The sequence below is a fragment of the Ranitomeya imitator genome, chromosome 1, assembly GCF_032444005.1.
Source record: "Ranitomeya imitator isolate aRanImi1 chromosome 1, aRanImi1.pri, whole genome shotgun sequence".
NCBI lineage: Eukaryota > Metazoa > Chordata > Amphibia > Anura > Dendrobatidae > Ranitomeya > Ranitomeya imitator.
The window spans coordinates 299,709,356-299,718,913 of record NC_091282.1 but is presented as its reverse complement, the minus strand read 5'-3'; the positions used below and the strand labels follow the sequence as shown (position 1 = coordinate 299,718,913).

The window sequence follows — 9,558 nt, the reverse complement described above, 5'->3', positions numbered from 1 at the left end:
TTACTGCATATGTTCAGATGTATAAGTTAAATTGTTCCCATACAGTAGCATCTGTCACTTGTCCATCAAAATAAAAGTCATATCTGTTGCCATATCTATACCACTACATGGACTTGCTATTCCATAACCCTATGGGCACGTTTAGCATATACGTTGAGTGCTTTACTGGTATACCCACCAAACATCATGTAAACATAGCCTTATTGACTATTCATTCAATTAACAAAAATAGGGAAAAAGGAAAAAATGGGAAGAAAATAAGTCAGCTCACCAATCCCTCAACAGTGCAATGATGTCCATGCACGGAGCCGCCTTGGTCAAGGGCGTAGTCCAGAGCCAGCAATGAAAAAGAAAAAACAATCTCCAGCATGGATCTTCTAAAAAGTCAATTTATTGGAAACACTTTAAAATGCAAACATTTGCAAAAAAGAGATGGGGGTCCCAGGTGGTCAACGCCGACGCGTTTCGACCATTAGGTCTTAGTCATGGCATGAAAATGGAACCACATATTAACATTTTATACTTCATTCAATTAAAGAAGCACTCAATATTTTTCTAGTAACTAAACACTAATAATTTAGGGTTGTGTGTTAGTATACTTACTGATCTCCATCTTCTCTCGTTTCCATCACTGTTCAGGTCCTCTTCTCACTCAGGTGATTTCTATTCTGACTTGCCAGCTCACATTGGGGTTTAGGTGTGAGCTTGAAGTCGCTTTTACAATATAGTCCCAAGAAGCCTTGTTCTGACACTCCTTAGACTTACATTGTCAAAGCTCACACACAGACCCCAGAGTGAATTGGTAAGTCGGAAGAAAAGTCAAGTGAGTGAGAAGAGGACCTGAATGGTGATGGAAACCGGAGAACACTCTAACATTACAAACACATTTACATAAATAAAGCAAATCAAAAAAATATTGGGTGAGTACCTAAATTTTAGGCACCACTTAACTAAAAAAAAAAAGTCACCGTACATGAAAATAATAGGAAAGCAATTTGTCAAACGTCCTGTCAATCATTAAGGCACAAAGTCAGCAGTTCATAGAATTTATGATCCCCATAAAACAGAGTTCATCCATACCAGGCTACTGAATTATCACACACATTCCCAATAGAAGGCACAGAAATCTGGCAGGCTTTAGTTAATACGTCTTCATGCTTAATGTCTGCCTATTGGTTCAGAAGAGTTTCTTTTGCATCAATTGTTATTAGTTCCTAATAACGGAACCGATAATTTTTTCATTTATGTTTCCATAATTCAGCGGCGCTTCTCTGCTCGTTCTTCCTGTGAACAGAAAAAAAAAACAAAAATCAACATAAATTTAATATTTCAAAAAAAGAAGCCGTAATGCGATTTATCTTAATTTAACTTTTGTATTAAACTGACAAAACATGCAGATTTTTATTGGGGAGGTGGAGTGGGGATTTAAGATGGAACATTTATCCTTGTAAAGAGTGCCAACCTGGCATAAATAGACCTCTAGGCAATGCAATGTTTTTCTGAGAAATGAAATAAGCAAATACCATATATACTCGTGTATAAGCCGAGATTTTCAGCAAATTTTTTGGCTTATACACGAGTCATTGTCCCAAAAAGCCGGCGGGGGAGGCAGAGCAGCAGGCGACAGAGGCAGGAGCCGGCGGCTGTGGCTAAAGCCTATGCTGCTGCTAAAGAGAAATGAATATTCATTTCTCTTATAGCGTACAAAGTGACGACCGCAGCTGCCGGCTTCCAGAACATATCCTACTCACCCTCCTCTACGTGCCCTCGGAGCATCTTGTTGGTCCCGGCGCCGGCAGCTCTTCCTGTGCTGAGCGATCACGTGGTCCGGCTCATCAAGGTAATGAATATGCACACCTCCACTCCCATAGGTGTGGAGGGAATATTCATTACCTTAATGAGCGGGCCAATGTGATCGCTCTGCACAGGAAGAGCAGCCGGTGCCAACAAGATAATGCGAGGGCGCATGGAAGGTGAGTAGGATGTTTTTTTTCTTTTATTTAAATAGGAAGCATTCATACAAGGATAGGGGATAAGGAGCCATGCATACCAGGACAGCAGATGGGGGAGCCATGCATATCAGGACAGCAGATGGGGGAGTCATGCACACCAGGACAGCAGGTGGAGGAGCCATGCATACCAGGACAGCAGGTGGGGGAGCCATGCACACCAGGACAGCAGATGGGGGAGCCATGCACACCAGGACAGCAGATGGGGGAGCCATGCACACCAGGACAGCAGATGGGGGAGCCATGCATACCAGGACAGCAGACGGGGGAGCCATGGATACCAGGACAGCAGATGGGGGAGCCATGCATACCAGGACAGCAGATGGGGGAGCCATGCATACCAGGACAGCAGATGGGGGAGCCATGCATACCAGGACAGCAGATGGGGGAGCCATGCATACCAGGACAGCAGATGGGGGAGCCATGCATACCAGGACAGCAGATGGGGGAGCCATGCATACCAGGACAGCAGGTGGGGGAGCAATGCATACCAGGACAGCAGGTGGGGGAGCAATGCACACCAGGACAGGACGGGGGAACAATGCATACCAGGACACGGATGAGGAGACAATGCATACATGGCTTATACTCGAGTCAATAAGTTTCCCATATTTCCGTGGCAAAATTAGGTGCCTCGGCTTATACTTGGGTTAGCTTATACTCGAGTATATACAATAGCTTCTTCAGAGAGGAAAAGGACTAGAATTTTAGCACCAACTATTGGGGGCAGCATTCATAAAAGTCAACATCAACATGTCAATGATGTTTACTAATGTCCTTATGTGGGAAGGGATTAAACACATTTGCTCAAATGTCCTATTTTTGCCTGCACACATTATAAAATAGAGAGGTCTCTGACTTGTGAACTCTGTTTATAGCTAAAGGTTTTTTGTAAAATGAAGGTAATTGTACTAAATGGTCACGCATTCATTTGAATGGATGCTACGTAGCAGTCGATTTAGAGACTACACACAACAGTTACATTTTGGGGTTTATTTTAGAAGGGATCATTTAGTTGAAATTTACTTTTAGGGTTTTGTCCACAAACCAAAAATCCACAGCAAAACAGTGGCAGTAAAATCCACAAATAATCAAATTTTTTGAAGAAATACTGCAAACTGACAGCAGATTCACCATTTGCGCTGCATACATTGTTGACCTGTGCTGTGAATCTGAAATCTGCAGTTTAAGTCATGCTGTCTTTTTTTTCTGCAGTGTGTGTATGTGTTTTTAAAATCTTAGTCACACTGCTGCTATTGTAGCATTGTCTTAAAAATGTACAGTATATGGGCGCCCCGTGGGGACATACCCAAAAAGAATGTATTGGAAAGTGATCTTTTGCTTAAATACAGTTTTTTATGTTAAAAATATATATTTTATTTTTATTTACAATTATATTTAAAATCTATTTAATAGATGGAGGCAGATAATACAAGATCCATCATTCACAATAGGTGATGGTCACAGGTCGCCTCCTCCCTCTACCTGCACAGGTCACTAAACATGCACACAAAACTTTACTCTAGAAGTCAAAGATCATTTCCAGTGTACAGCTTATTATTCATGTAACAGCTGGAAATCATCTCTCTGAATGCTGATAATAGCAGCTCAGGCACCTTTAGAATCATTGTGGCCACCTCAATAATCATGCACAGAAAAAAAAAAACAATAAAATAAATAATGTAATTTTAATTAGTAAAAAGTATGGTGAGCGAAAATGATAAAACTTGAAAGGGAATCTACTATAAAACCACAGTCACCTTAATAACTGTCTGTAGCTGTGACAGCACCTCTTCATATCGCTCCTCAAACTGCCTGAGCTTCTCCCTCTTCACCAGCTGCTTTTGTAGCTCTGGGACGCCAGCTTCCTGCATCATGTTCAGATATCTCTGCTCCTACAGGAGTAGCATGTCTCAGTGAGAGGATAACATTTATATCTTCCACCCATAACAAGGGCACACATTACAGACCTGTATTCTCAGCAGCATTGTGAACGCCAGGCCAGCTGTCCCTCCTCGGGCCGTCCTTCCCACCCTACAAGAACAATTAAGCCTCGAACGTGAAAAACGGACTGTTTTTTATCCGTGCTTTTCATAGATAGAACATGTACCCATTATAGTCCATGTAGCTGTTTGCGTATCAGTATTTTTTCTTGCGAACCGTACATTCAGAAAAAAAAGCCAAAAGGAGATATTTCCATTTTTGGCTTTTTATTCAAAACGTGTTTCAATGCCGTACCAGCATCTTCTTCGAGTGAAAAGACGCCGTATGGCATTGAAACGCGTTGGGAATACAAAGCTTTTTCCTCATTGTCCTTTCTGAAGAATTGATGCACGCCAGCAGTGCAGTCCACCTATGTGTTCATCCAACTGGATCCAATATCTCCTGGAGGATTTAGCTATTTTTCTTCATGCCTACATAGGAGGTGAGCACACAGCACTGTCCTACTCTCCCTCCATAGGGTATCACCCTATTATGCGCTCTGCTTCCCACTTCTAGATTAACACATTTTTGATCCAAGTCACAGATAAAAATTTCCCATACAAGTCTATGGGTCCAAGTGGCACACGGATGGCATCAGTGTGCTGCCGATATTTAACATTCATAAAAAGAAGAAAGTTGATCCAGCACTTCAGATAAAATGCAAAACTTTATTCCAAAAGTCTTTCCATCGGTAAAAACATGATTCAAGGAAAAAAATCTACATTCTAAAATGGATAAATGTATCATCCGAGGAGAAAGTCCCAAGAGAAAACTAATGTCCTGGTTGACACGTTTCGAAGTGATACTTATGATCCATAACCTCTTCTTCTTATTCATAACCTATAGGTTATGAATAAGAAGAAGAGGTTATGGATCATAAGTATCACTTCAAAACGCGTCAATTAGGACATTAATTTTCTCTTGGGACTTTCTCCTTGGATGTTACATTTATCCATTTCAGAATGTGGATTTTTCCTTGAATCGTGTATTTACCGATTGAAACATTTTTGTAATAAAGTTTAGCATTTTATCTGAAGTGCTGGATCAACTTTCTTCTTTTTATGGGCTGCCTTTCCTTGGATTTGGTTTCCTGTGCACTCATGGATGGGCGAGCTGATCATACCACTTTTTCTATTGCCATATTTAACATTGTAATATGTAGGAAGGTTTGTCTTTTTTTTGCATATGAGAAAATCAGTGATTGTAAAAACTGACACTGACCAAACAAAGAAGAAAATCCTGAAAATTGGTCTATGATTTTACCTACGAGAAAAATCTGCCACAGCACTTATTTTCACAATATGTCTTGTTTTCACGGTTTGAATAAGAACCGTGATTTTAAGACTGACCAAGAACGTCTTTACTTGAACACAGTAGTTTCATATATGCCCTTGAAGTTGTTTTACTAGGTCAGGAGACAGGTATACTGTGACCACAAAAAACGGATGTGTGATTCCAGCCCAAGTGTATTACACACATCAGACAGCAATTTAAATCTAGACGATTCACACAGTATACATATTTGTATACACCCAAGACGACCTTACCTGTGAACATATACCCTGATGTACTGCGGGGCATCATAGTTGATCACACACTTCACCCCTGTGATATCTATTCCTCTTGCGGTGGCATCGGTGCTTATTAGCCTGTATGGCATGAACATGTATAGTACGGTTAGCAAATATGTTTAACACTTTAAGAAAAATCAATCTATATTTTCCTGTTATGCTAAACTCAGATGCCCACAGTATGGCTCTGTACAGGTGGCTTATATTTTGTGTCAAACTGCATTCAATTCAACTCTTGACACTAAATATACAGCTCCTATATGCAGAAGGTCAGAACCAGAGCTAAATAGACACTTGGCCAGCACTCGGCTGACCACCCTCGCTCGGGCTTCTCGAAGCCCTGGCTGTTTCTGCTGGAGGAAGCTGGGCCTGATCATACATTTTTACATATGAAAATGAATGGCTGACCTTGTAGTACATAGACAAGCCACTTCCAACTTGGGAGAGCAGGGGACCATGCCCTAATGGGGATATTGAAATGGGTCATTGTCCTTAAGACACCTGCTTTAAATTATACAAATTACATATAAGTTATAGCCCCCTCTAATATACAAACAACATGGGTATCATTCACTGAACAGGGTCAAAGTGAAGAGTAACAAGGGGTTCAGTGGGTACAAAGTTTGGAGTTTGGGAGTTAGACACATACTCCAAGCAGAATTCTAATTTTTCTTAGAATAAGTCTTTAAAGTGAACCTCACAACTGATATGTGCTGCCCGATCCAAATGCAGCAGGTATCGGTCACTGGCTTTATGATCTCAGCCACGTAACATAGCGTAATAGCTGAGGGACCAAGCTGCATGTTAGACTAGTCAGACAGGTGGGTAGGATTACAGTCTGTCAATTCAGATACATGGCTCCAGCTTCTTACAAACTTGGCTTGACAATGTTTCTCTTTTCTGACTCAGAGAGGGGTCCTGAGAAGGGGACATTTTAAACCCTTTTAAGAACCAGGACATTTTTCATATTTGCACTTATTTTTACATCAACATAGACACATGACATCACTTATTTTGCCACACAATATACTGCAAAACAGGAAAAACAATTCCAAGTGGGATAAAACAGTGAAAAATTCCAATTTCACCATTGTTTTCTGGGTTTTGGTTTTACTGCGTTCATTGTGAAGTACAAATTACATGGAAAAAGGATTCACCAGGTCAGTCTGATTACAGCAATAACAACTTGAATCAATTTTTTTTTGTATTTCAGTGATGGAAAAAAAAAAAATCAGACATTGTAAAAAAAGAAGAAAAAAAATTACGGTATGTTGTTTTCACTTTGTGATGCCGTATTCTGAAACCCGTAATATTTTATTTTTCTGTTGATGGTGCTGAGCGAGGGCTTAGGTTTTTTTGCGGTGAGCTGATGTTTTTATCAAAAGCGATTTGGTGCACATACAATGGTTTGATTGCTTTTTTTTTTTAGGCATGTGAGGACCTGACCAAAAAACCCACAATCCTGGCATTTTTATTTATTTTCTGTTTACGATGTGTACCGCAGGGGTTAATTATTCCATATTTTGACTGATCGGACTTTGACGGATGTAGCAATACCAAATACGTTTCTTTATCTTTATGGAAAAAAAAAACAGAAATATGTTGAAAATCTTGAAAATTTTGCAAATTTTCAAACTTTGAATTTTTATGCCCTGAAATCAGTGAGTGGCGTCACACAATATACTTAATTAATAACATTTCCCACATGTCTACTTTACATCAGCAGAATTTTGGAAACAACATATTTTTTGTTAGGAAGTTATAAGGGTTAAAAGTTGACCGGCGATTTCTCATTTTCCACCAAAATTTACAAAACCATTATTTTTAGGAACAACCTCACATTTGAAGTTACTTTGGGGGTTCAATATAACAGAAAATACCCAAAAGTGACACCATTCTAAAAACTGCACCCCTCAAGGTGCACAAAACCACATTCAAGAATGTGCAGAGCTTTCTCAACACGATGGACTGGTGTCGGACAGAATGATGGCAGAACAATCTCCTCATTGAGGTGAAAAGAGGAAACAACTTTTGGTAGAAAAGAGGGAGAAGTCCTCAAGACTGCCTTATATGGGTGAAAAATCAGAAACGGGGATCGGCAGGAGAGAGCTGCCAACTCCGAGACTCGCCTGATTGACGTAATGGCCACTAGAAAAACCACTTTCCAGGAAAGGAAGGTTAGAGAGGCGTCATGCAGTGGCTCGAAAGGAGCCTCCTGAAGAGCTCCGATAACCAAACTAAGATCCCATGGATCCAAAGGCATTTTATAGGGAGGCGCCAAGTGGGAAACTCCCTGAATGAACGTCTTAACCGGTAATCTGGTGGAAATTTTTCGTTGGAATAGAACGGACAATGCTGACACTTGGCCTTTTGAGCGAGCTAAGTGCTAGACCCGACTCCAATCCTGATTGGAGGAATTCCAATATGGAAGGAATGGAGAATACCAGAGGGGATCGACAATGGGTGTTACACCATGCGAAGAAGATTCGCCAGGTGTGATGATAAATGCACATGGACACAGGCTTCCTAGCACTAATCATGGTGGAGGACACCTCAGGGGAGAATCCAGCTTGGGCTAGAATCCAGGATTCAACGGCCACGCCGTCAAAGACAGGGCCCTGGAGTTCTGGTGGTAAATCGGGCCCTGTGAGAGAAGATCCATGCGATCTGGAAACCGCCAGGGAATGTCGGCGACTAGCTGAACCAGTTCCGCGTACCATGCCCGGCGCAACTAGGATCACTGGTACCTCTGCCCTGATCTTCTTGATGACCCTTGGTAGCAGGGTAAGAGGAGGAAAAAATGTACGGAAGGCAGAATTGATGCCACGGCAGAACCAGGGCATCTGCTCCAGCGGAACGTGGATCCAGTGATCGGCAATGAACTGGGGAACTTTGTTGTTTAGCCTTGAGGTCCACATCCGGAGTCCCCCAGCGACGGCAAATCTGCTGAAAGACCTCCGGATGAAGAGACCACTCCCCCGAGGCGAGGCCTTGGCGACTGAGAAAGTCTGCCGCCCAATTCTCCACACCCAGGATGTGGATCGCCGAGATGGGCGAATGGTTGTTCTCGGCCCAACGTAGGATGTGGGTCACTTCGAGCATGGCCGTCCTGCTGCGGGTTCCCCCTTGACGGTTGATGTACGCCACCACTGTGGCGTTGTCGGACTGGATTCTGATGGGGTGACCTGCAACAAGATGGTGAAACCTGAGCAAAGCTAGTCTGATCGCTCGTATTTCCAAGATATTGATAGGGAGATGCCACTCTCGAGTGGACCAATGACCCTGTGCAGTGTGGTGGCTGAAGACTGCACCCCAGCCCAAAAGGCTGGCATCGGTGGTCACCACCAGCCAGCGTACTGAGAGAAAGGACTTCCCTTGGTTCAGGGAGGAATTCTGCGTCCACCACCTGAGGGTCTGCCTGACGTACAGAAACGATGGTCGGGCGAGAATGGGCTCCCGTCCCATGCCAACAGCAGCGCATGTTGTAAGGGACGAAGGTGGAATTGCGCGAAAGGAACCGCTTCCATGGCTGCTACAATTTTCCTGAAAATGCGCATGCTGAAATGAATGAAGTGAGGAACTGGACGGGAAAAACTCCATGCTCCCTGTTGTAACGTCAAGGCCTTTTCTGGAGGGAGAATGACCAACCCGCGGGAAGTGTCCAAGGTCATTCCCAAGAAAGAAATACCGGAGAAGATTTTTCGAAGTTTATCTTCCAGCCCAGGCGAGAAAGACTATCCACCGTGATATCGATTGACTCCTCGCAGGCTGAATAGAACGGGCCTTTTATCAGTAGGTCGTCCAGGTACGGAAGTACCACCACTCCCCGAGCATGAAGGATGGCCATGACAGCAGCCATGACCTTGGTGAAGACTCTGGGAGACGTGGCAAGGCTGTAGGGTAAGGCCACAAACTGGAAGTGTTCCTCGCAAAAAGCAAAGCGAAGAAACTGTTGATGAAAGGGAAAAATTGGGATGTGGAGGTAAGCATCCTTG

General features: G+C 42.7%; 1 protein-coding gene across 1 annotated transcript in view; it reads right to left on the bottom strand.

The window, feature by feature from the left end:
- Window positions 1–369: 369 nt before the first annotated feature.
- The window catches only part of DDX51 (DEAD-box helicase 51), a 57,503-nt gene continuing 48,314 nt past the window's right edge, over window positions 370–9,558 (bottom strand). Inside the window, exons 12-15 of the mRNA XM_069757136.1 lie at window positions 5,540–5,641; window positions 3,980–4,043; window positions 3,770–3,904; window positions 370–1,284 (exon numbers count right to left, since the gene is read on the bottom strand). Coding sequence (XP_069613237.1) covers window positions 1,258–1,284; window positions 3,770–3,904; window positions 3,980–4,043; window positions 5,540–5,641 — 328 coding nt within the window. The 3' untranslated portion in view covers window positions 370–1,257. The remainder of the gene's footprint in view (window positions 1,285–3,769; window positions 3,905–3,979; window positions 4,044–5,539; window positions 5,642–9,558) is intronic.